Source organism: Scyliorhinus torazame, chromosome 5 (assembly GCF_047496885.1).
Source record: "Scyliorhinus torazame isolate Kashiwa2021f chromosome 5, sScyTor2.1, whole genome shotgun sequence".
NCBI classification, from domain to species: Eukaryota; Metazoa; Chordata; class Chondrichthyes; order Carcharhiniformes; family Scyliorhinidae; genus Scyliorhinus; species Scyliorhinus torazame.
Window position 1 is genome coordinate 72,623,044 of NC_092711.1, and position 26,608 is coordinate 72,649,651.

Below are 26,608 nucleotides of genomic sequence, written 5' to 3' on the forward strand. Positions count from 1 at the left end.
GAAGCTTCAGCCAATCATCAACCTTGTCAAAACACAAGTGTTGTCCCATGGGGGAGAAACCGTGGAAATGTGGAGACTGTGGGAAGGGATTCAATTACCCGTCTGAGCTGCATATTCATCAACGCAGTCACACCGGGGAGAGACCATTCACCTGTTCTGTGTGTGAGAAAGGATTCACTAAATCATCTGACCTTCTGAGACACCAGCGAGTTCACACAGGGGAAAGACCGTTCATCTGCTCTGTGTGTCGGAAAGGCTTCAGAACTTCGTACCACCTCCTGAAACACCATCATATCCACAGTGAGGAGAGACCTTTTCAATGTTCTTACTGTGAGAAAAACTATAAAAGGAAAAGAGATCTGTTGAGCCATAAACTCACTCACACCGGGGAGAAGCCGTTCACCTGCACCGTTTGTGGGAAAGGATTCGCCCGTTCATTCGATCTGCTGACACACCAACTTGTTCATACTGATCAGAGGCCGTTTAAATATCCTGACTGTGAGAAGAGCTTTAAAAGCCGGAAGGATCTGCTGACACATGAACACACTCAAACCAGGGAGAGACCTTTCATCTGTTCTTTCTGTGGGAAAGGTTTCTCTTGGAAGTCCAACCTACTTAAGCACCAGCGGAGTCACACTGGGGAGAGGCCGTTCATCTGCTCAGTGTGTGGGAAGGGATTCATTCAGTCATCCCACATGCTGAGACACCAGCGAGTTCACAAGTGACTGCAGGGATTGGATTTGGATTCTGCTGTTAATCTCATCTGGACTGAACCATCTTCACTCTGACAGCTAGAGTTTGTTGCTGCTGGTATTAATAAGCCTGAAAGCTGGGGTGTGCATTGATGTTCTGTATAAATATTGATTAAATCAGCTTTGATTCAGACACTGTGTTTTGAATATTCGGTTTCCTCAATGATAAGAGGAGACTGATTGATCTCCTGTTACTGATTGGGACATTATTTTTGATCTTTTCTTACTCTGAATGATTTCTGTTCTCTGGTTCACCTTCTCCCAGATTAAACACTGAGCTTTCATCAATCCTATCAATCTGTTGGAGACATTGGGCGGTTGGTGAATTTCACCTGATGTTGGTGTCAGTTGCCCTCGGAAGATTTCCCAGTTTTCTGAAATTCCAGTGTGGTTCTGTGTTGAATTAATGATCCGAGTTTCAGTTCCAATGCTGATGCTGGAGGGCCTGTGCTGACAGAACCACAGAATCATTACAGTTCAGGAAGAGGCCATTCAGCCCATCGAGTCTGCACTGCTCACTGAAAGAACATCCTACCTAATCCCACTCCCCTGCCTTATCCCTGTAACCTTGCACATTCTTTCTTTTCAGATAACAATCCAATTCCCGTTTAAATACCTTGATTGGAGCTGCCTCCATCACCCTCTTAAGATGTTCGTTCCAGACACCAACCACCCTCTGGGTGAAAACCTTTTTCCTCGCATCACTTCTGTTCCTTTTGCTAATTATTTTGAATCTGTGCTCTCCAGTTCTTGATGTACTCCAGAAGGGAAATAGATTTTCATTATTTACCCCGTCTAAAGCCCTCAGGATCTTGATTACCTCTACAAGTCTCCAATCAGCCTTCTTTTCTCCACGGAAAACAGACCCAACGTCTTCTCATATTTATCCCTGGAAACATTCTTGGGAACCTTCTCTGGACTCTGAGTGCTTTGCTCAGCCATTTCAGAGGGCATTTTAAGAGTCAACCACTTTGCTGTGGGTCTGGAATCTCATGTGGGCCGCACCAGGTAAGGGCAGGAGATTTCCTTTCCTAAAGGACATGAGTGAACCAGATAGGTTTTTATGCCAATCAATGATGGTTTCATGGTCATTATTAGACTTTTAAATCCAGATTTTTAAAAACTGAATTCACATTCCACCATTCCAAATACTAAGAAGTTAATTTCTGGACTAAAGAATTGTGAGTTCTTCGACGATGTAACAAGCAAAGTGGATAATGGGGATCCTGTAGATGTAGTGTATCTGGACTTCTGGAAGGTGTTTGATAAGTTGCCACAAAGAAGGTTAATTGACAAAGTGAGATCACATGGGATTAGGATAATTTATTAGCTTGGATAGAAGACTGGCAGAAGGACAGGAGACAGAGAGTCAGGATAAATAGTTCTTATTCTGGATGGCAAGATGTAACTAGTGGGCTGCCACAGGGTTCGGTCCTTGGGCCCCAGTTATTTACAATCTATATTAACGACTTGGATACAGGGATAGAAGGTTCAAAAACCAAATTCGCAGATTACACAAATATAGGTGGGACAGTAAACTGCAATGAGAAAATAAGAACCTTACAAATGGATATCGATAGGTTAGGAGAGTGGGCCAAAATGTGGCAAATGGAGTTTAACTCCTATGCAGAGGGATCTGGGTGTCTTTGTGCATGAGTCACAGAAAACGAGCATCCAGGTGCCGCAGATAATAAGGAAAGCAAATGGAATGTTAGCAAAAGGAATTGAGTAAGGAAGTGTTGTTGCAACTATACAAGGCATTGGTAATGTTGCACCTGGAGTATTGTGCACAGTTTTGTCCCCTTATTTGTGAAAGATGTAGTCGCATTGGAGGCAGTTCCGAGGAGGTTCACTAGATTGATTCCAGAGATGAGGGGTTTGTCGTATGAGGAGAGATTGAACAGTTTAGGCCTATACTCTCTGGAGTTTAGAAGAATGAGGGGCGATCTAATTGAGGTAAAGAAGATGGTAAAAGATATGGATAATGGGTGGCAAGGCAGCACAGTGGTTAGCACTGTTGATTCGCAGTGCAAGGGTTCCAGGTTTGATTCCTGGTTTGGGTCACTGTCAGTGTGGAGTCTGCACATTCTCCCGGTGTCTGCGTGGGTTTCCGCCGGGCGCTCGGGTTTCCTCCCACAAGTCCCAAAAGATGTGCTTATTCGGTGAATTGGACATTCTGAATTCTCCCTCTGTATTCCCAAACAGGCGCCGGAATGTGGCAACTAGGGAATTTCCACAGTAGCGTCATTGCAGTGTTAATGTAAGCCTACTTGTGACAATATTAAAGATTATAAAGTATACATGGAGCTGATGCTTCCTCTCGTGGGAATTTCAACCGAGTGGTCATGATCTTAGAATAAGAGGTAGCAAGTTAAAAACAGATTTGAAGAGAAACTACTTCTCCCAAAGGATTGTGAATCTGTGGAATTCGCTACCCCAGAGTGTGGTGGATGTAGTGACAGTGAGTAAATTCAAGGAGGAGTTAGACAGATATTTAATTGGTGATGGGTTGAAGGTTTATGGAGAATGCTTTATGGAGAAAGTGGAGTTGAGGCCAGGATGGAATCAGCCATGATCACATTGAAGATGTTTAGGCGCGGGAGGCTACATTTCCTACTCCTGCTCCTAGGACATGTGTTCTAGCGAGGAGATGCTCTGGCTGATTTTGCAATCCCGCTCTTGGTCTTTAGCATTGTAGGGAGCAGATGAGGAAAATATCAGCTATGATAGAATGGTGGAGCAGATTCGATGGGCCAAATGGCCTAATTCAGCTCCTGTATCTTATGAACTTATGACTGCAGTAAGAGGTCTTACACCAGGTTAAAGTCCTTACACAGGTTTGTTTCAAATCAATAGCTTTCAGAGCACTGCTCCTTCCTCCTTTAACCTGGTGTTGTAAGACTTCTTACTGTGCTCACCCCAGTCCAATGCCAGCATCTCCATATCCGAACTTATGACTGTACACCAAATACTTTTCACTGTACTTCAGTACATGTGACAATAAAACAAATACAATACAAACAAGTCTTGTTTACCCATCCCCTGTGCTCACTTTCCTTTTAAGAAGTACCAAAAGTTGAAATTTCCCATTCTTCGATTCCTATAGTTGTGATCATCCTGATCTCTGTAATCTCCTCACACACCCCTTCAAGATCTCTGCACTAATTTAATTCTGGCCACTACAGCATACCTGATTTATTCGGTCCACCATTACTGGCCTTTTATCATTTGACTGGGCCACAAGCTCTGGAATTTCCTCCTTCAAACTCTCCGACTCTCTCACTCACTTTCCTCCATTAAGATTCTCCTAATATCTCCTCATGTTGCTCAGTGTCAATTGTTATTTTATAACGTTTCTCTGCGATGTGTTAAAATGCTTGATTTTGTCAAGGCACAATAAATACGAATTATTGTCACTGCCCTGGACATGTATCATTGTTCTGCCTCATAAATAAGAATTTGTAACTCAGAGTGAAACAGTCTGTCATGGTGAAACATTCCAAAAATATTGCAATGATGGCGACTGAGCATGCGCTCCGCTGCTGCCCCCAAGACAGATGGTGGATGCGCGCGCGCATTGCTGCTCGTGCCCCAAGAACGTTGACGAATGCGCATGCGCAGCCCCTCGAGTACGCGCGAGAGAGATGGCCGCCATTTAGTCTCGTCTGTGAGAAAGCTGCAGGCCCCCCGCTCAGGTCCCCCCCGATACCGGTAGGATTTTCGGTTAATATAACATGTTTAAGAAGTGTGTCCAACGACGCGCCTAATTGAGCTCTCCCTCGGTCCTGCCATTCCCTCCTTTACGGATCATGCATCCGAGAAAGAACGCCGCCATTAATCGAACTGCGCATGCTTCACTCGGCCCAGTCCCGCCTCCTCGTTCACTCCGATTGGCTGGAGGACCAGCCGATTCCCACCGGCCTTTCGAATCCACCCCTTCACCCTATTGGTCAGGAGCTGCCGTCAGTCATTACCCTGGCATTGTGAGGTATCAGGTGAGAGGTCAGTGTCGGGAGGCGGGGTTTACAAATCCTCAGTGCTGCCCGAGAGCTGAATGAAACAATGAATGAAAATCGCTTATTGTCACAAGTAGGCTTCAAATGAAGTTACTGTGAAAAGCCCCTAGTCGCCACATTCCGGCGCCTGTTCGGGGAGGCTGGTACGGGAATTGAACCGTGCTGCTGGTCTGCTTTGAAAGCCAGTGATTTAGCCCAGTGTGCTAAACCAGCCCCGATGGACATTCTCCACTCTCACTATCCGCTGCTTCTGGCTCCTCTCCGCAAACAACCTCGTAGAGACCGGGGGGGGGGAGAGACACTGATCCAGTGACAATGTCACTGCATTAGTAGAAAAGTCTAATGTAATCCCTCCTGTTCAAAAAGTAGGAAACTAGTTAGTTAAAGCCTGTAGTTGGGAGACTGTTGGAATCCATTATTGAGGAAGTAGTAATTGGACTTTTGGAAAGCCAAACCGCAATCCATCAGAGTCAGTGTGGCAATGAACGGACATCGCGCGACAATCACCAGGCAGGAATGTTCCCTTCCAGTCGGGGCAGCAGTCAAGGGCATTCAGCCTCTGATCTCTGGGTAAGCGTTCTCCAAGGTGGCCTTCAGGACGCGCGACAACGCAGAATCGCCGAGCAGAAGCTTATAGCCAAGTTCCGCACACATTAGTGCGGCCTCAACCGGGACCTGGGATTCATGTCGCATTACATTCATCCCCCGCCATCTGACCTGCGAAATCCTACCAACTGTCCTGGCTTGACACAATTCACACCTCTTTAACCTGGGGTTACCCCATCTCTGGATCTGTAAAGATTTAATCACCTGCTAATGCTCGCATTCCAAGCATTGTCTGGCATCTTTGAATTTGGCTATATATATGTTTCTGGAACATACCTCTTCATTCACCTGAGGAAGGAGCAGCGCTCTGAAAGCTAGTGACATCGAAACAAACCTGTTGGACTTTCACCTGATGTTGTAAGACTTTGTAGTGTGGTTTTGTAAAGGGTAAATCGTGTTTGACTCATTTTTTGGAGTTCTTGGAAGATGTAACAAGCCAGGCGGATAATGGGGGTACTGTAGATGTGTTTGGACTTCCAGAATACATTTGATAAGATGGAATTTAACATGCATAAGTGTGAGGTTATCAATTTTGGTCAGAGGAATAAAAAGGCAATTTATTATCTAAATGGAGAGAAACTTTAGAGGACATTGGTTGGGTGTTGAATAAATATTTCACATCCGTCTCCAGCCAAGAGAATGAGGAGATAGACTTGGAACTCGGGGAGAGAAACTGTGAGGTTCTTGAGCGAATTGACAGAGGGAGTGACAAGACATTGGAAGTGTTGGCAAGCTTAAAAGTGGACAAATCTCCAGGTCTGGATGAATTGTGTCCCAGGATGCTGTGGGAGGTGAGATTGCAGGGGCCCCGACCCAAATTTTTAATTGCTCTTTGGCGACGAGGTCGGTGCTAGAGGACTGCAGATCAGCTAATATGATCCCACTATTTAAGAAAGGTTGTAGAGATAAGCCAGGGAACTAAGTACCAGTGAGTCTCGCATCAGTGGTAGGGAACCTATCGGAGAAAATTCAGAAGGAGAGAATCTATCTCCACTTGGAGAGGCAAGGTTTGATCAGGAATAGTCAGCATGGCTTTGGCAGCGGGAGGTCATGCCTAACAAATTTTGATTGATTGATTGACACCAGGTATGTCGATGGTGGTAGTGATGTAGTTTACATAGATTTCAGCAAAGCCTTTGCCAAGATCCCACATGGGAGACTTTATAAAGAAGACAAATACACATGTGATACAGAGTAACATGATAAGGTGGATTCAAAATTGGCTTGGCTGTAGGAGACAGAGGAAGATGACAGATGGCTGCTTTAGTGTCTGGAAGCCAGTGTCCAGTGGCGTACCACAGGGATCTGCGCTGGGTCCCCTGTTGTTTGTCATTTATATAAACGGCATAGATGACTATGTGTGGGGTAGAATCATTACCTTTGTGGATGTCACACAGCTTGGCCTGATGGTTAACAGTGAGGTTGAGTGTCTTTGGTTACAGGAAGATATAGACAGGATGGTCAAATGGGCAGAAACGTGGCAGATGGAATTTAACCCTGAAAAATGTGAGGTGACACACTTTGGCAGGCGTAATTTGACAACGAAGCATTCAATGAACGGCATGACACTGGGGCGTCTGAGGAACAAAGGGACCGTGGTGAGTTTGTTCTGAGATCTCTGAAGGTGGAAGGACAGGTTAATAGGATGGTGAAAAAGGCATATGGGACACTTGTCCTTTAGCAATTGCAGCATAGATGGGGTCGCAGTGACGTCTCGGACAGTGACGTCAGCCCTCAGACCACCTTCATGTTGAATTTAGCGTCATCCCCGTCGCCGCCTCTGCCGCCCCCGCCCGCGTGTGGCACGAAGTCGACATGGATGTTGTTGTGTTTGATGGGCCCGCTGGCCCGGCTCCAGATGAAGAGTAAAGTGAAGCAGAGCGACACCACGGTGAAGAATGAGGCGAAGCCCATGGTGGTGGCCACCAGCAGCGTGTGGGTGTCGAAGGGATATCCGGGCCGTAGGCCGGCCTTGGCCCGGGAGTCGGAGCACCCAGCCAGTCCCAGCTCCTGTAGCGAGAGCGGCCGCACCTGTAGCGAGGCCGAGCCGTGTCGTTGCCGCCGGCCTTGCGGGCCACACAGCGATAGGTGCCGGAGTCCATGCGGCGGACCGAGGTGATCTGCAGGCTGCCGTCTGGCAGGAGGCGGCTGCAGCCCACGGCGGGTCCGGAGAGGAGCGGGGGCGCGGGGGGCAGGCTGGGGTCCGGACGCCCAGGGAGGAGGCCGCGGTCCTCGGGGTTCAGGCCCAGATTTTCAGATACTAGGCCCAGGCCCCCGGGGAGGCTCATCCCCGCCCCGGGGAGGCTCATCCCCGCCTCGGGGTGGCCGAGCCGCTGGCGCCGTGGGTTGAGCCACAGGATGAGGGGCGGCGGCTGGCCGTCGGCCGAGCAGCGGAGGGTGACTGTCTGGCCCTCTCGGGCCTGCAGCCGCTGCGGCCTCTTGTCGTGGATGCGGGGCCGGCGGCAGCTGAAGGTGCTGGCAGGGAGGGAGCCGGCGGCCTCGGGCAGGCGGCGGCCGTGGAGGGACGGCGGGGAGGCACAGGTGGGCGGCTGGGGGCCCAGGAAGCGGAGGCGGTGGCGGACGATCCAGAGCAGGCGGCAGTCGCAGGCCAGTGGGTTGAGGCCGAGGCCCAGGCTCTGGAGGGAGGCCAGCGAGCGGAAGGCAGCAGCCGGCAAGCTGGCCAACTGATTGGCCGTGACGTCCAGCAGCCGGAAGTAGACGAGGCCGCGGAAGGCGGCGTCATGGATGATGCGCAGACGGCCGCCCACCAATCGCAGCTCCTCCAGGCGGGTTACGTGCTGCAGCAGCGCTCCGCGGATGGCACTGATGGGATTATAGGAGAGGTTGAGGAAGCGCAGGTAGGCCTGAGTCCTCAGGCTGGCATGGGGGACAGTGCTGAGGTTGCAGTGGGTGATTGAGAGCCAAACCAAATTGAGGCCCTGGAGGCAGTCGGGGCCTAGTTGGGCCAGTGAGGCCCAGGAGTCGATTTCCAGCAGGCGGAGGCGGGAGAGGTCCTGGAAGGGGCGGCCGGGCAGGGCGGCGGCCTTGGGGAAGGCCAGCAGGCGGAGGGCGGTCAGGTTGAGGAGGGGGGAGAGGGCAGGACCGGGTGGCCAGGTCAGCGCGGCACCACGGACGGTGAGTTGGTTGAGGCCGCTGAGGCCGGCCCAGGCTCGCGGGCCGGCCCAGGCCAGCTCGGGGGAGCCCAGGCTGAGGGTGCGCAGGGCGGCCAAGCCGCGGAAGGTGTGGTCGCCGAGCAGCAGCAGCGGGTTGCCGGCCAGCTCCAGGCTGCGCAGGGCGGCCAGGCCGCGGAGGGTTCCGGGCTGCAGGTAGCGCAGGAGGTTGTGGCCGAGGCCCAGGCGCTGCAGCCGCTCCAGGCCGCCCAGGGCGCCGGCCTCCAGCTCCCGCAGCCGGTTGTGGCTCAATTCCAGCTCCTCCAGCCGGCGGCTCAGGCCCCGTCCCGGGCCCCAGTCCAGCCACTCCAGCCGATTGTCACTTAGGTCCAGCGCCCGCGTGCCAGCCGGGATCCCCCGCGGCAGCGACTCCAGCCCCCGGGACGAGCAGCTCCCCGTCCGGTTCGGGCTCCAGCAGAGGCAGTCTGAGGGGCAGCCGAGCCCCGTACCCAGGAGGAGGAGCAGGGGGCCTCACTGCCAGCAACAACGTCCTGCCCCACGGCCTGTAAAGCAAACAAAACAGGGGGTCAGTGAGGGGAGCTGGACCCCCCAGACACACACCCACGCACAGGACATCTCCCCCACACACAGGACACCTCCCCAGACACAAACCCCACACAGGACATTGCCCCCAGACACACACCCACACACAGGACACCTCCCCAGACACACACCCCACACAGGACACGTCCCCCACACACAGGACACCTCCCCTAGACACACACCCACACACAGGACACCTCCCCCACACACAGGACACCTCCCCCACACACAGGACACCTCCCCAGACACACACCCCACACAGGACACGTCCCCCACACACACCCACAAACACAAGACATCTTCCCAGACACCCCCTCCCCCAGACACACACCCACACACAGGACACCTCCCCCACACACAGGACACCTCCCCCAGACACAAACCCCACACAGGACATTGCCCCCAGACACACACCCACACACAGGACACCTCCCCAGACACACACCCCACACAGGACACGTCCCCCACACACAGGACACCTCCCCTAGACACACACCCACACACAGGACACCTCCCCACACACAGGACACCTCTCCCACACACAGGACACCTCCCCCACACACAGGACACCCCCCCCACACACAGGACACCTCCCCAGACACACACCCCACACAGGCCATTGCCCCCAGACACGCATCCACACACAGGACACCTCCCCAGACACACACCCACACACAGGACACCTCTCCCACACACAGGACACCTCCCCAGACACGCACCCACACACAGGACCCCCCCCCCCCCACACACAGGACACCTCCCCAAGACATGCACCCACACCCAGGTGGGAGTGGGCCTAGATTCGGGTTCTCTTTCACAGGGTCGGTGCAGAACCAATAGGCTGAATGGCCTCTCTCTGCACTGTAGGGATTCTGCGGTTCGACTCTTTTCCCCCAGACCCCATCATGCTGGGGGGTGGGGGGATCTCAGTAACCTCCCCTCGTAGAAGGATGGGTGAGTAAATTTGCAGATGACACTAAAGTCGGTGGAGTTGTGGACAGTGCGGAAGGATGTTACAAGTTACAGAGGGACATAGATAAGCTGCAGCGCTGGGCTGAGAGGTGGCAAATAGAGTTTAATGCAGAAAAGTGTGAGGTGATTCATGTTGGAAGGAATAACAGGAAGACAGAGTACTGGGCTAATGGTAAGATTCTTGGCAGTGTGGATGAGCAGAGAGATCTCGGTGTCCATGTACATAGATCCCTGAAAGTTGCCACCCAGGTTGAGAGGGTTGTTAAGAAGGCGTACGGTGTGTTCGCTTTTATTGGTTGAGGGATTGAGTTTCGGAGCCATGAGGTCATGTTGCAGCTGTACAACACTCTGGTGCGGCCGCATTTGGAGTATTGCGTGCAATTTTGGTCGCCGCATTCTAGGAAGGATGTGGAAGCATTGGAAAGGGTGCAGAGGAGATTTAACAGAATGTTGCCTGGTATGGAGGGAAGATCTTATGAGGAAAGGCTGAGGGATTTGAGGCTGTTTTCGTTAGAGAGAAGAAGGTTAAGAGGTGACTTAATTGAGGCATACAAGATGATCTGAGGATTGGATAGCGTGGACAGTGAGAGGCTTTTTCCTCGGATGGTGATGTCTAGCATGAGGGGACATAGCTTTAAATTGAAGGGAGATAGATATAAGACAGATGTCAGAGGTAGGTTCTTTACTCAGAGAGTAGTAAGGGCGTGGAATGCCCTGCCTGTAACAGTAGTGGATTCGCCAACATTAAGGACATTCAAATGGTCATTGGATAGACATATGGACGATAAGGGAATAGTGTAGATGGGCTTTAGAGTGGTTTCACAGGTCGGCGCAACATCGAGGGCCGAAGGGCCTGTACTGTGCTGTAATGTTCTATGTTACCCGAAGCCTCTAGGACCCCCCTCCTCTGGAATGGACCCCTCCGGAATCCGCCCCCCCCTCCCCCCGCAGCCGCCCCCATGACACAGCCTTGTCCACCTTCCCTCTCAGATCCTCTCCACTACCCTCCACAACCCCCCCCCCCCCCCCCCCCCCCCCACATCATCATCCCCTCTTGTTGCTTCACCTCGCTCCCACAAACGCCTTTGTGTCCTTCCCAAATTTCTATGCAAGGTCGGGCTTCGGGGTACAGAGAGAGATGGGAGGGGTTGAATATATTTGACTGCAAATTGTGATTACCTCATTAGCTTCATATTTATGGCGAAGAGCTTGAGGGTCTTCTTCGGTCCTGTTTCTGCTGACAGTCCGGGAGCAGCTTTCGCTATACAAGGAGCTACTGTCGGTTGTCAGCTTGTTTTAATGCTGCTGGGATCTGGTTACAGGTTACACACCAGCTGTAGCCTGTGGCTCAGGTTCTGGACGAGGGGCTCGATCGGGTTTCAACATAAACATTGTTCCTCCTGAATATTTAAACATTTGACATGGATAACACAGGTGCAGAAAGAGAAAACACCGGTTCAAAGTGTGAAAAGCTGGAGTGTGACCAACATTGATCTACACAGAGCAACGTGTTAGACAGGGAGTAAAGCTCCATCCTTCTACACTGTCCCCATCAAACACTCCCAGGACAGGTACAGCACGGGGTTAGATACAGAGTAAAGCTCCCTCTACACTGTCTCCATCAAACACTCCCAGGACAGGTACAACACGGGGTTAGATACAGAGTAAACCTCCCTCTACACTCTCCCCATCAAACACTCCCAGGACAGGTACAGCACGGGGTTAGATACAGAGTAAAGCTCCCTCTAAACTGTCCCCATCAAACACTCCCAGTACAGGTACAGCACAGGGTTAGATACAGAGTAAAGCTCCCTCTGCACTGTCCCCATCAAACACTCCCAGGACAGGTACAGCACGGGGTTAGATACAGAGTAAAGCCCCCTCTACACTGTCCCCAACAAACACTCCCAGGACTGGTACATAGGAAAGGAGCAGGCCATTCAGCCCATTGAGCATGCTCTTCTCTACAATATCATGGCTGATCAGCCACTTCCATGGAAAAATAATTCCAAGTGAAAGTGGTTCTCTGAAAATTAACTCTGTTCACTGGTTAATGATTTGCCGCACACAGAGCCACTGGTTAATGATTTGCCGCACACAGAGCCACTGGTTAATGATTTGCCGCACACAGAGCCACTGGTTAATGATTTGCCGCACACAGAGCCACTGGTTAATGATTTGCCGCACACAGAGCCACTGGTTAATGATTTGCCGCACACAGAGCCACTGGTTAATGATTTGCCGCACACAGAGCCACTGGTTAATGATTTGCCGCACACAGAGCCACTGGTTAATGATTTGCCGCACACAGAGCCACTGATTAATGATTTGCCGCACACAGAACCACTGGTTAGTTTGCCGCACACACAGCCACTGGTTAATGATTTGCCGCACACAGAGCCACTGGTTAATGATTTGCCGCACACAGAGCCACTGGTTAATGATTTGCCGCACACACAGCCACTGGTTAATGATTTGCCGCACACAGAACCACTGGTTAATGATTTGCCGCACACAGCCACTGGTTAATGATTTGCCGCATACACAGCCACTGGTTAATGATTTGCCGCACACAGCCACTGGTTAATGATTTGCCGCATACACAGCCACTGGTTAATGATTTGCCGCACACAGAACCACTGGTTAATGATTTGCCGCACACAGCCACTGGTTAATGATTTGCCGCATACACAGCCACTGGTTAATGATTTGCCGCACACAGCCACTGGTTAATGATTTGCCGCATACACAGCCACTGGTTAATGATTTGCCGCACGCAGAGCCACTGGTTAATGATTTCCCACTCCGATTTCCGGCTGAGATTGGCGTTATTGAGTGGAGACGAGCTTAATATACCTCCCCACGGGCCGATTTGAAAGGCAGGCCGGCTTTGGGGGCTTCCTTGATGTGTGGTTTGCAGCGAGGTCCCTATCGGTTCTGTTCCCCGAGGGAAAGGCAGATGGCTGGTCCCAAGGGTGCTCCTTTCCCGGGGACACGGTTCAGATTCACTCCCTTACTCTCTGGTGGGCGCCTTAGTTTCCTGTGGAATATATGAAGAACATCTAAAGCTCATCATTTAAGTATTTCACTGAGGACCAGAACTATGTAAGGAATGACTATGCCTGTATTATTGCAGAGCTGTTAAGAAAGTCAGTAAAAGACAATCTGTTGCTGGGAGTTTGATTCTCTGGTGTCTGAAACCACAAGATTCAATGATTAGAGGCAACAAGATGAACAAGGAAACACATCAAGGCCCAAAACTCCAGCTGGATATTCACAGGAGAAAGTCTGTTATCAAACACCTCGAATGGACAGAACAGAGAAAGATCCCAACTGTAAGAAACTCTCGAATCATTTATAAATATCTTTCAAATGCTGACAGGTTGCAGCTGTCAGTTTCCATCACATTGAAGGTTAGAGAATGGGTATTCTAGAACTAAAAAACATGAGTTAGATCACAGCTAGAGCACTGAGCACAGTTCTGGTCACCACATTCCAGTACAATCACATTCTTCCTGGAGAGAGTACGGAAGAGGTTTTTCTGGATGTTTCCAGGATTAGGGAATTTTAACAAGAGGAACGATTGGATCGATTGTTTTCTGTGGAACAGAGGAGGCTGAGTGGACATTTAATTGAGGTGTGCAACATTGAGGGTCCCAGATATAGTGGATCAGATGGCAGAAGGACCTATTTCATGAACAAACAGATCAGTAACCTGGGGCCAGAGATTTAAGTATCTGTTGGCAGGATTAGAGGGGAATTGAGGATTTTCTTCACCCGGGGTGGTGGGGATCTGGAACTCTGTCTGAAAGGGAGGTAGAGACAGAAACCCTCATCGTATGTGGAGTTTGTGTGATCTGCAGGCTACAGACCAAGAGGTGGAAAATGGGATTAGACTGGACAAGGAATTTTCAGCCAACACAGACACAATGGGCTGAATGGCCTCTGTGCTGTAAATGTCTAGGATTCTGTGATGACAAGTGATCCTCCAGTTTTTAATCCAAGACAGACCTCAGCGCAGTCAGTTCCGCCAAATGTTGATGTGATGGATCAAGAGGTGTCAGGTGCCAGGAGCAGTGATTCAAATGGAAATATCAGTAAATCCTGATATAGTTTATCTGTTCCATTTTAATAACTTCTCCTGAATGTGACCCTCACCCAGGTTTCATAGGTTATCATAGAATTTACAGTGCAGAAGGAGGCCATTCGGTCCATCGAGTCTGCATCGACTCTTGGCAAGAGCACCCTACCCAAGCCCACACCTCCACCCTGTCCCTATAACCCAGTAACCCCACCCAACACTAAGGGCAATTTTGGACACGAAGGGCAATTTAGCATGGCCAGTCCACCAGACCTGCACATCTTTGGACTGTGGGAGGAAACCGGAGCACCCGGAGAAAACCCACGCACACACGGGGAGAACGTGCAGACTCCGCACAGACAGTGACCCAAGCCGGGAATCGAACATGGGACCCTTGAGCTGTGAAGCAATTGTGCTAACCACTATGCTACCGTGCTGCCCCCAATAAGAAACAACATCAAAGGGCTCATCTGGGATTTGAACCCGGGACCTCTCACATTTTCATAGAGCACAACCCCTGAAGCGAGAATCTTACCCCTGGACCAACGAGCCAGTTTTGATTTGATTTATTTATAATAATAATCCTTTGTCACAAGTAGGCTTACATTAACACAGCAATGAAGTGACTGTGAAAGCCCCTAGTCGCCACATCCCGACGCCTGTTCGGGAGAATTCAATGTCCAGGGTCAGGGTCCCAGGTTTGATTCCTGGCTTGGGTCACTGTCTGTTGGAGGCTACACGTTCTCCCCGTGTCTGCGTTGGTTTCCTCCCACAAGTCCCGAAAGACGTGCTGTTAGGTAATTTGGACATTCTGAATTATCGCTCTGTGTACCCGAACAGGCGCCGGAATGTGGCAACTGGGAGCTTTTCATAGTAACTTCATTGCAGTGTTAATGTAAGCTTACTTGTGACAATAAAGATTATTGTTATTATTAAGACGTGACCTTGTTTTTCAGAAGCCATTTGAGAATCTCTAATGGCTCCTTCTCCACCCCAGTGATCAGAAACTGAATCTGTTAGGATCCTCAAGCATCTTCCCTGTGATTGTGGGGCCTGTCGTTCCCTGTCTCTGATTTGGAATGTGGGAACTCCGTGAGTTACCTTCCAATCTCAGGAAGCAATCCTTGACTCTTGATCTGTTGATGATGCAGCAAAGACCCAGGCTCCTGTCCCATTTCTTTACACATCCTGGTGTTGATGCTTCAGAAAATCTCTGCTTCAAAATATCCTGCATGTTTAGAACATGGACTGAATAACCGACTCCTGTTCCTGTTTCTGATGCCTTAATTCAATCTGAGCCGACAAATCAAAATTGCAGAAAACCAAATTATTGATGAATATTCTGTTGACAAATGGAGTCTCAGAACCATAGAATTCCTTCAGTGCAGAAGGAGGCCAATCGACCAATCAAATTGTTGCCTTTTCTTCTTTTACTCTGTCCTTTCTGTGGCTCAGTTCCAATGATGGCAATCAGTGAGTTTGCCCTTCTTTCTATGTTATCTATATTCTAATGCTTCGCGTCGCCAGGAATCAAATGATACCAACACAAGGTTCAACCGGCTATCGACCAAAGAGCCAAACACCAGTTAGTTAGTTCAAGGTCAAGGCTATTTTATTTACACACAATTAGTCATGCAACATAAACACTACTAGTTAACTACACCTATCGACTATGACAACCTGTACTTAACTTCGGACACCCGGTTTAGGTCAGAGAAACAGTAGCCACTGGTCGATTCTGGATCTATCGAGTCCGAAGGAGTAACTGCTGCTCAGCGGGACTCATCCGTCTGGTAGCGAGCGTTAAACTTGGACTTGCTTCTGGTGTTGTTGCAATTGGAGATGGCCGGACCGGGGTACCAGGTCCAAGAGAGGACGAACATGTGGCGAACTCTTATTATTCTTGGGGGGGTTTCGTGCTCTTTTGGGTGGTCCTTCAGTTTGGACCCTACTAATTGGGTGATCCCTGATCACTCTGTTCGATTCCTAACCAAGAAGGTGAATAACCTGTAACTCCAGCATTGTGGGAGCACCTTCACCACACAGACTGCAGCGGGTCAAGAAGGTCAAACATCAACTTCTCCACAGGTAACTGGGGATGGGGAATATTTGCTGCTGGTCTTGTTGGTGAAAGGACAGGGGAGTGAGAGGAGCTGATTTGCTCTGGCAAAGAGAGCCAGCACAAACAGGACTGGCTGAATGGCCTCAGTCTGTCTTGTAACCATTCAATGATTCACTGATAAAGAAGCGACGCTGGAGACCAGGGAACAACCTCTGGAACCAATGACCAACCTGATACAAAGCTGCTCTTCATTGATCTGAGAGCTGCGGCCCTGGTCGGTGTAAACGGGGGGAGGGGGGATCCGCTCAGTTTATTCCCAGGGTTTCCGGAGCCTCTCCGTCCACCCACTGGATCGTCCGCCCCACCATCCCCCCCTTTACCCATTGTGGACCCGTCTGCCCATCACCCGCACTGCGCATGCTTCACTCACAGTCCAGCCCCGCCCCTCACTCACTACCATCGGTTGGAGGACCAGCAGCTCCCATCTGGTCCGCCAGGCCAACCCTCACAATTCCTATTGGTCCGGTACCGCCGCCAATCACTCACTGGGCACTGTCACCGTTCGGGCTGTGCCCGGCGCATCCGCAGTTCAGGTTGTCGCTGACGAATCGAGGAGCGGGAAAGAAATAATCAAGCAACTTTCAGGATTGTAGCCGGGAGCAATAGAAGCTGCGGAGTGAGCCGGGAGGCTTCATAAATACCCCGTGGAGGCTTCAACTCCCGAGGAAAATGTTAACGGTCCCGTCTTAAACAGCACCGAACAGAGTGAGAGCTGAGCGGTGACAGGCCCGGGTTACCGGCCGCCATCTTTACAGAGGACAAGGTGCCTGGACCGGATGGCAACTCTCCCGGATTGACTGACTGGAGTCTCCAGGATTTTATTTTAATCATTTGTGGGAGTCAATGGCTGGGCCAACATTTATTGCCCATCCCTAATTTCCCTTAAACCGAGTGGCTTGCTCAGCCATCTCATAGAACATTACAGCGCAATACAGGCCCTTTGGCCCTCGATGTTGCGCCGACCTGTGAAACCACTCTAAAGCCCATCTACACTATTCCCTTATTGTCCATATGTCTATCCAATGACCATTTGAATGTCCTTAGTGTTGGCGAGTCCACTACTGTAGCAGGCAGGGTATTCCACGCCCTTACTACTCTCTGAGTAAAGAACCTACCTCTGACATCTGTCTTATATCTATCTCCCCTCAATTTAAAGGTATGCCCCCTCGTGCTAGACATCACCATCCGAGGAAAAAGGCTCTCACTGTCCACCCTATCCAATCCTCTGATCATCTTGTATGCCTCAATTAATTCACCTCTCAACCTTCTCTCTAACGAAAACAGCCATAAGTCCCTCAGCCTTTCCTCATAAGATCTTCCCTCCATACCGGGCAACATTCTGGTAAATCTCCTCTGCACCCTTTCCAATGCTTCCACATCCTTCCTATAATGCGGCGACCAGAATTGCATGCAATACTCCAAATGCGGCCGCACCAGAGTGTTGTATAGCTGCAACATGACCTCATGGCTCCTAAACTCAATCCCTCTACCAATAAAAGCGAACACACCGTACGCCTTCTTAACAACCCTCTCAACCTGGGTGGCAACTTTCAGGGATCTATGTACATGGACACCGAGATCTCTCTGCTCATCCACACTGCCAAGAATCTTACCATTAGCCCAGTACTCAGTCTTCCTGTTATTCCTTCCAAAATGTATCACCACACACTTTTCTGCATTAAACTGCATTTGCCATCTCTCAGCCCAGCGCTGCAGCTTATCTATGTCCCTCTGTAACTTGCAACATCTTTCCGCACTGTCCACAACTCCACCGACTTTAGTGTAATCTGCAAATTTACTCACCCATCCTTCTACGCCCTCCTCCAGGTCATTTACAAAAATGACAAACAACAGTGGCCCCAAAACAGATCCTTGTGGTACACCACTAGTAACTGGACTCCAGTCTGAACATTTCCCATCAACCACCACCCTTTGTCTTCTTCCAGCTAGCCAATTTCTGATCCAAACTGCTAAATCACCCTGAATCCCATGCCTCCGTATTTTCTGCAGTAGCCTACCATGGGGAACCTTATCAAACGCTTTACTGAAATCGATATGCACCGCATCAACTGCTTTACCCTCATCCACCTGTTTGGTCACCTTCTCAAAGAACTCTACAAGGTGTGTGAGGCACGACCTACCCTTCACAAAACCGTGTTGACTATCTCTAATCAAATTATTCCTTTCCAGATGATTATACATCCTATCTCTTAGAAACCTTTCCAAGATTTTTCCCACAACAGAAGTAAGGCTCACTGGTCTATAGTTACCGGGGTTATCTCTACTCCCCTTCTTGAACAAGGGGACAACATTTGCTATCCTCCAGTCTTCTGGCACTATTCCTGCAGACAAAGATGACTTAAAGATCAAGGCCAAAGGCTCAGCAATCTCCTCCCTAGCTTCCCAGAGAATTCTAGGATAAATCCCATCCGGCCCAGGTGACTTATCTATTTTCACACCTTTTTTCCAGAATTGCTAACACCTCCTTATGAACCTCAAGCCCTTCTAGTCTCGTAGCCTGAATCTCAGTATTCTCCTCGACAACATTGTCTTTTTCCTGTGTGAATACTGACGAAAAATATTCATTTAGCACCTCTCCTATCTCCTCGGACTCCAAGCACAATTTCCCACGACTGTCCTTGACTGGCCCTACACTTACCCTAGTCATTCTTTTATTCCTGACATATCTATAGAAAGCTTTAGGGTTATCCTTGATCCTACCTGCCAAAGACTTCTCATGTCCCCTCCTGGCTCTTCTTAGCTCTCTCTTTAGGTCCTTCCTAGCTAACTTGTAACTCTCGAGCGCCCTAACTGAACCTTCATGTCTCATCTTTACATAAGTCTCCTTCTTCCTCTTGACAAGTGTTTCGACTGCTTTAGTAAACCACGGTTCTCTCACTCGACCACTTCCTCCCTGACTGGTACATACTTATCAAGGACACGCAGTAGCTGTTCCTTCAACAAGCTCCACATTTCCATTGTGCCCATCCCCTGCAATTTTTCTCTCCATCCGATGTATCCTAAGTCTTGCCTCATCGCATCATAATTGCCTTTCCCCAGATATAACTCTTGCCCTGCGGTATATACCTATCTCTTTCCATCACTAAAGTAAACGTAATCGAATTGTGCTCACCTACCTTCAAATGTAACACCTGTCCTGGTTCATTACCCAGTACCAAATCCAATATGGCCTCGCCTCTCGTTGGCCTATCTACATACTCTATCAGGAAACCCTCCTGCACACATTGGACAAAAGCGGACCCATCGAATTTACTCGAACTATAGCGTTTCCAGTCAATATTTGGAAAGTTAAAGTCTCCCATAACAACTACACTGTTGCTTTCGCTCCTATCCAGAATCATCTTTGCAATCCTCTCCTCTACATCTCTGGAACTTTTCGGAGGCCTATAGAAAACCCCTAACAGGGTGACCTCTCCTTTCCTGTTTCTAACCTCAGCCCATACTACCTCAGTAGACGAGTCCTCATCAAACGTCCTTTCTGCCACCGTAATATTGTCCTTGACTAACAATGCCACCCCTCCCCCTCTTTTACCACCTTCCCTGAGCTTACTGAAATATCTAAATCCCGGCACCTGCAACAACCATTCCTGTCCCTGCTCTATCCATGTCTCCGAAATGGCCACAACATCGAAGTCCCAGGTACCAACCCATGCCGCAAGTTCACCCACCTTATTCCGGATGCTCCTGGCATTGATGAAGACACACTTTAAACCACCTTCCTGCTTGCCGGTACACTCGTGCAACTTTGAAACCCTACTCATGACCTCACTACTCTCAACCTCCTGTATACTGGAGCTACAATTCAGGTTCCCAAGCCCCTGCTGAACTAGTTTAAACCCTCCCGAAGAGCATTAGCAAATTTCCCCCCCAGAATATTGGTACCCCTCTGGTCCAGGTGCAGACAATCGCGTTTGTAGAGGTCCCACCGACCCCAGAATGAGCCCCAATTATCCAGAAATCTGAAACTCTCCCTCCTGCACCATCCCTGTAGCCACGTGTTCAACTCCTCTCTCCCTATTCCTCGTATCGCTATCACGTGGCACGGGTACCAACTCAGAGATAATAACTCTGTTTGTCCTAGATCTAAGTTTCCACCCTAGCTCCCTGAATTCCTGCCTTACATCCCCATCCCTTTTCCTACCTATGTTGTTGGTACCTATGTGGACCACGACTTGGGGCTGCTCCCCCTCCCACTTAAGGATCCCGAAAACACGATCCGAGACATCACGCACCCTGGCACCTGGGAGGCAACACACCAACCGTGAGTCTCTCTCGTTCCCACAGAATCTCCTATCTATCCCCCTAACTATGGAGTCTCCAATGACTAATGCTGTACAGCTCTCCCCCCTTCCCTTCTGAGCAACAGGGACAGACTCTGTGCCAGAGACCTGTACCCATGGCTTAACCATGGTAAGCCCCCCCCCCCCCAACAGTATCCAAAGCGGTATACTTGTTACTAAGGGGAACGGGCAACAGGGGATCCCTGTACTGACTGCTTCCTCCCAGCCCCTCTCACCGTCACCCATCTATCTTTATTCTTCGGAGTAACTACATCCCTGAAGCTTCTATCTATGACCAACTCTGCCTCCCGAATGATCCGAAGTTCATCCAACTCCAGCTCCAGTTCCCTAACGTGGTTTCTGAGGAGCTGGAGATGGGTGCACTTCCCACAGATGAAATCAGCAGGGACACTGACGGCGTCCCTCACCTCAAACATTCTGCAGGAGGAACATTGCACTACCTTCCCTGTCATCCCTCTAGATAAAAAAAAGGAAAGAAAGAGCTTACCTGTTATTCACTCCCCTTCTCAGCAAGCACTCACTCAGCAACCTCTGCGCCCCGCACGATAACACATGAGGGAAAATAAATAAAAACTACTTACCAGTCACCAGCCAATTCCTTACCTGCAGGCTGTGACATCACGGTTCAACTTTCCACTTCTACCTGCCCTCGAGCCTTCCTCTTGATCCTTACAGCGGTTGGTTTTTTTGGTTAGAGGAGGGGGTAGGGAGGGAAACACTGAAGAAATGTTTCAGGTTTAAGTGTCACTTGACAAGAGCTCCTCCACAAACCACCTCAAAGTTAGGGTGAGCACACAGACGTATGCAAATTTCCCCTGCAACGGTCAATCAGCAGCTCCGCTCTACTGCCCTCTGCTGGATGCTTGTCTTCACTTGAACAGCTTGGGTCTCTTGTTCAGGTATGCCTCCAAGTTAGGGTGAGCACACGGACGTATGCAAATTTCCCCTGCAACGGCCAATCAGCAGCTCCGCTCTACTGCCCTCTGCTGGATGCTTGTCTTCACTTGAACAGGTAGGGTCTCTTGTTCATGTACGCCTCCAAGGTAGGGTGAGCACACGGACGTATGCAAATTTCCCCTGCAACGGCCAATCAGCATCTCCGCTCTACTGCCCTCTGCTGGATGCTTGTCTTCACTTGAACAGCTAGGGTCTCTTGCTCAGGTACGCCTCCAAGTTAGGGTGAGCACATGGACGTATGCAAATTTCCCCAGCAACGGCCAATCAGCAGCTCCACTCTACTGCCCTCTGCTGGATGCTTGTCTTCACTGGAACAGTTCGGGTCTCTTGTTCAGGTATGCCTCCAAGTTAGGGTGAGCACACGGACGTATGCAAATTCCCCCTGCAACGGCCAATCAGCAGCTCCGCTCTACTGCCCTCTGCTGGATGCTTGTCTTCACTTGAACAGGTAGGGTCTCTTGTTCATGTACGCCTCCAAGTTAGGGTGAGCACACGGACGTATGCAAATTTCCCCAGCAACGGCCAATCAGCAGGTCCGGTCTACTACCCTCTGCTGGATCCTACTGCCCTCTGCTGGATCTCGGAGGGCATTTAAAGAGTCAACCACATTGCTGTGGTTTGGAATCGTGTCGGCCAGACCAGGTAAGGATGGCAGATTTTCTTTTCTGTTCATTCACGGGATGTGGGTGTTTCTGGCTGGGCCAGCATCACTAATTGCCCTTGAACTGAGTGCATCTCAGAGAGCATTTTAAGAGTCAGCCAGCTGACTGTGGATCTGGAGTCACATGTAGGCCAGACAGAGATTTCCTTCACTGAAGGACATGAGTGAACCAACAATCGACAATGGTTTCATGGTCATCAGTAAACTTTCAATCAATTCAAATGTTACCGTCTGTCTTGGTGAGCCTGCTCCTTACACACAAACTGGGAGTCGGCCCCTCGAGCCTGCACCTTACACACAAACTAGGAGTCGGCCCCTTGAGCCTGCACCTTACACACAAACTGGGAGTCGGCCCCTCGAGCCTGCTCCTTACACACAAACTGGGAGCCGGCCCCTCGAGCCTGCACCTTACACACAAACTGGGAGTCGGCCCCTCGAGCCTGCTCCTTACACACAAACCGGGAGTCGTCCCCTCAGGTCTGCTCCAGTATTCAATAAGTTTGCGGCTGATCTAATTTAAAAAAAAGAATTTGGAGTACCTAATTCTTTTATTTTCCAATATTGTTCCCTTAAATTTAGAGTACCCAATTCTTTTCTTCTTCCCAATTAAAAGGCAATTTATTGTGGCTAATTTACCTACCCGGCACATCTTTGGGTTGTGAGGGTGAGACCCACGCAGACATGGGGAGAATGTGCAAACTCTACCTGGACAGTGACTCGGGGCTGTGATCGGACCTATGAGGCAGCAGTGCTAACCACTGCGCCACCGTGCTGCCCCATCGGCTGATCTAATTTTAACCTCAATTCCACATTCTGGCCAACACCGATAACCTTTCACCTCCTTGCTTATCAAGAATCTATCCAGCTCTGCCTTAAAAATATCCAAGAACACTGTTTCCACTGCCTTTTAAAGATGTGTTCCAAAGTCAAAGAATCTCTACAGTGCAGATTGACCCCATTCAGCCCATCGAGTCCACATCGACCCTCCGAAAGAGCTCCCCACCCCACCCTCATAATCCCACCCAACTTGCACATTGTTGGAGACTCAGGGCCATTTAAGCATGGCCAATCCAGCGAACCTGCAGACCTTTGATCTGTGGGAGGAAATCGGATCACCCGGAGGAAACCCACACAGATACAGGGAGAACGTGTAAACTCCACACAGTCACCCAGGGTCGGAATTGAACCCAGGACCAAAAGAGAAAATGCAGGAAAATCTCAGCATGTCTGGCAGCATCAGTGGGGAGAGAAAGGAGCTCACATTTCGATTCCAGATGATTCTTTGTCAAAGCTAAAAGACAGAGAAAGTGGGAGATATTTATACTGTAGGTGAGGGAATGAAAGATGAGTCATAGACTGGGTACCTGGTGCTGTGAGGCAACAATGCTGACCACTGTGCCACACCCTGTCCTACAACCCTCAAGAGAAAAAATATCCTTATCCCCATCTGAAATGGGTGGCCCTTTATTTTGCAACAGTAACCCCCCTGTTCTAGATTCTCCCACAAGAGGAAACATTCTCACCACATCCACCCTGTCAAGACCCCTCAGCATCTTATATAGTTCAATCCAGGTTTTACCCAAAACTTTACATCTGTGTCCCGACTGCTTGTACGATCAGTGAATGGAAACAGTTTCTTTGCCCACCCGATGGAAATCTGGCCTAAGCTTTTGTCCCTGAATCAAGTCTCCCTCAACCTCCTTTGCAGGAACCATTCTGGTAAATCTCCTCTGCACCTTCTCCAAGAATTTTCACATTCTTCCTGAAGAGTGGTGACCAGAGCTTTATAAAGATTCAGAGAATAGAATTAGAACCATAGAATTCCCACAGAGCAGGAGGCCATTCGGCCCATCAAGTCTGCACCGATTCTTTGAAAGGGCACCCTGCCTAGGCCCACACCCCTACCCTGTCCTTGTAACCCCATAGCCCCACCGAACCTGCACATTCCTGGACACTAAGGGGAAATTTATCAAGGCCAATCCACCTAACTTGCCCTTCTTCAGACTGTGGGAGGAAACCTGAGCACCGGGTGGAAACCCATGCAGACACTGGGAGAAAGTGCAAGCTCCACACACACACAGTTGCCAAGGCCGCAATTGAACCTGGGTCCCTGGCACTGTGAGGCAGCAGTGCTAATCACTGTGTCACCGGTAGCCTGGCTTCCCTGTTTCGGAATCAATATTACTGTTTATGAAGCTCAAGATCGTATTTGCTCTGCCATCTATTCTCTTTAATATGTCTTATAGATATACAAAATCCCTATTCACCTCTTTCTCCTCCCAAAGGGGCCAGTTGGGTGTTTATGGTCACTTTTGTTCCCAGTGCCGGCCCCACAAATGACCAGATTCATTCAGCTCAATTTCACAACCTGCCTTTGTGTTTTTGTGCGTTCTTTCTCACTCTATTTTCTGTTTTGAATCAGTTTCACCGGGTGTTCGAAGGAAAGGCTTCAAGGTCCGGAAACACAAACCAAGCATCACATCAGGATCTGACAGAGCCTCAATTTATCATATCCTGAATATCAGCGGATTTTGAACATGGAAGGAAAAAGCATTGTTCACAATGGGGAGAAACCGGACACGTCATCAGGCCTCACAAGCCACAAATGCAGTCACACGGAGAAGAAACCGTGGAAATGTGCGGACTGTGGAAAAGGATTCACTGTCCCATCCAAGCTGGAAATTCATCGACGCAGTCACACTGGGGAGAGACCATTCACCTGCTCCAAGTGTGGGAAGAGATTCACTCAGTCATCCGGCCTGTTCACACACCAGCAAATACACACTGGGCAGAGACTATTCACCTGCTCCACGTGTGGGAAGGCATTCAGTGATACATCCAACCTGCTGAGACACCAGCGAGTTCACACTGGGGAGAGGCCGTTCACCTGCTCTCAGTGTGGGAAGGGATTCACTCAGTTGTCCACTCTGTCCGGACACCAGCAAGTTCACACTGGGGAGAGACCATTCACCTGCTCCAAGTGTGGGAAGTCTTTCACTCGGTCATTCCACTTGCTGAAACACGAGCGAGTTCACACTGGGGAGAGACCATTCACCTGCTCCAAGTGTGGGAAGTCTTTCACTCGGTCATCCCACTTGCTGAAACACGAGCGAGTTCACACTGGGGAGAGACCGTTCACCTGCTCCAAGTGTGGGAAGGGATTCACTCGGCCATCCCACTTGCTGAAACACGAGCGAGTTCACACTGGGGAGAGGCCGTTCACCTGTTCAGAGTGTGGGAAGGGATTCACTCAGTCATCCAACCTGCAGAATCACCAGCGAATTCACACTGGGGAGAGGCCATTTGCCTGCGCTCAGTGTGGGAAGAGATTCACTCGATCATATGACCTGCAGAGCCACCAGCGAGTTCACACTGGGGAGAGACCATTCACCTGCTCAGAGTGTGGGAAGGGATTCACTCGGTCATCCCACCTGCTGATTCACCAGCGAATTCACACTGGGGAGAGGCCATTTACCTGCTCACAGTGTGGGAAGGGATTCATTCAGTTGTCCACTCTGTCCGGACACCAGCAAGTTCACACTGGGGAGAGACCATTCACCTGCTCCAAGTGTGGGAAGGGATTCACTCGGTCATCCCACTTGCTGAGGCACGAGCGAGTTCACACTGGGGAGAAGCCATTCGCCTGCTCAGAGTGTGGGAAGATATTCACTCAGGCATCCAACCTGCAGCAGCATCAACGAGGCCACAAGTAACCACAGTGAATGGATTTTGTTGTTAATTCCACATTCAGGACTGAACTATGTTCATTTCTGCTGATAACAAACTCCAGCCCATTTACAGGAGCTAATATTCTAGCTAAAAGTCAAATAAATTAGATTGGTGTTAAATACGCAGTGTGTTGAAACTTATTCATATCTCTGACACAAGTTAGTTCCTTTTGAAGTACTCTTGCTCTCCCCTGTCTCTTCCATCCTCAGCTCCAACAAGAAGTGTGAGGAGCTTGTGGAGCTTCTTTGTGACTGAGATTGAGTAAATCCGATCAGCTGCCTCTGCTGCTGAGAGTTTGGCTGATGATCGATAAATGAGAGTTTGGCTCAAGATGGATTGGAACTTTATGGGAAAAACAAAATGTTAGGTAAAGCTTTGTGTGAAGAAATGTCAAGACAGGCTTCTGGTAGCAAAAATGTATCACTTGTTTTTGAACCAGACAAACTGCAATAACGGCCTTGGGAATGGGTGCACTAGGCTTAAAGATAATTATAATTGAGGGGGCTGAATTATAATTGAGCTGAGAGCACAGATAGGAATGCGAGGGAGCTGCCCTCAGAAATGAACCAAAAATGTATAAATCCTGCTGTTAGATGTATTGACTTTGGCTTGCTATTGTGACTTTCAAGAGACACAGTGGTTTTAGCCCCGGCCGAGAAATAAACATGTTAAAGTTA

The 26,608-nt window shown here is 49.7% G+C and overlaps 2 protein-coding genes across 4 annotated transcripts; one reads left to right on the top strand and one right to left on the bottom strand.

The window, feature by feature from the left end:
- Positions 1 to 911: 911 nt before the first annotated feature.
- LOC140422611 (uncharacterized) lies at positions 912 to 15,374 on the bottom strand. The gene is made up of 3 exons (XM_072507618.1): positions 15,242 to 15,374; positions 7,406 to 8,969; positions 912 to 1,197 (listed from the first exon to the last, which is right to left on the bottom strand). The coding sequence occupies exons 1-3, from the start codon at positions 15,372 to 15,374 to the stop codon at positions 912 to 914; spliced, it is 1,983 nt and encodes a 660-aa protein (XP_072363719.1).
- Positions 4,379 to 26,608, top strand: LOC140418414 (uncharacterized). Of its 3 annotated transcripts, none has more exons than XM_072501881.1 (2): positions 4,379 to 4,463; positions 24,625 to 26,608. In XM_072501881.1, exon 2 carries the CDS (start codon positions 24,740 to 24,742, stop codon positions 25,913 to 25,915), a length of 1,176 nt encoding a protein of 391 aa, XP_072357982.1. In that variant the 5' UTR covers positions 4,379 to 4,463; positions 24,625 to 24,739; the 3' UTR covers positions 25,916 to 26,608. The 3 variants fall into 3 exon arrangements, with proteins under 3 accessions (XP_072357982.1, XP_072357984.1, XP_072357983.1); XM_072501883.1 differs by lacking the exon at positions 4,379 to 4,463 and adding an exon at positions 4,490 to 4,754; XM_072501882.1 differs by lacking the exon at positions 4,379 to 4,463 and adding an exon at positions 21,664 to 22,183.

Excerpts from the sequence above, each read along its gene's own strand:
- LOC140422611 (XM_072507618.1), bottom strand. The coding sequence starts at position 15,374 with ATGCAGGATATTTTGAAGCAGAGATTTTCTGAAGCATCAACACCAGGA. Across the intron at positions 8,970-15,241 it reads TTGCTTCCTGAGATTGGAAG|ACTGCCTCTGCTGGAGCCCG; the intron begins GTAACTCACGGA and ends GCTGCCCCTCAG. Across the intron at positions 1,198-7,405 it reads ACGGCTCGGCCTCGCTACAG|GCCCTCCAGCATCAGCATTG; the intron begins GTGCGGCCGCTC and ends CTGTCAGCACAG.
- LOC140418414 (XM_072501881.1), top strand. The coding sequence starts at position 24,740 with ATGGAAGGAAAAAGCATTGTTCACAATGGGGAGAAACCGGACACGTCA.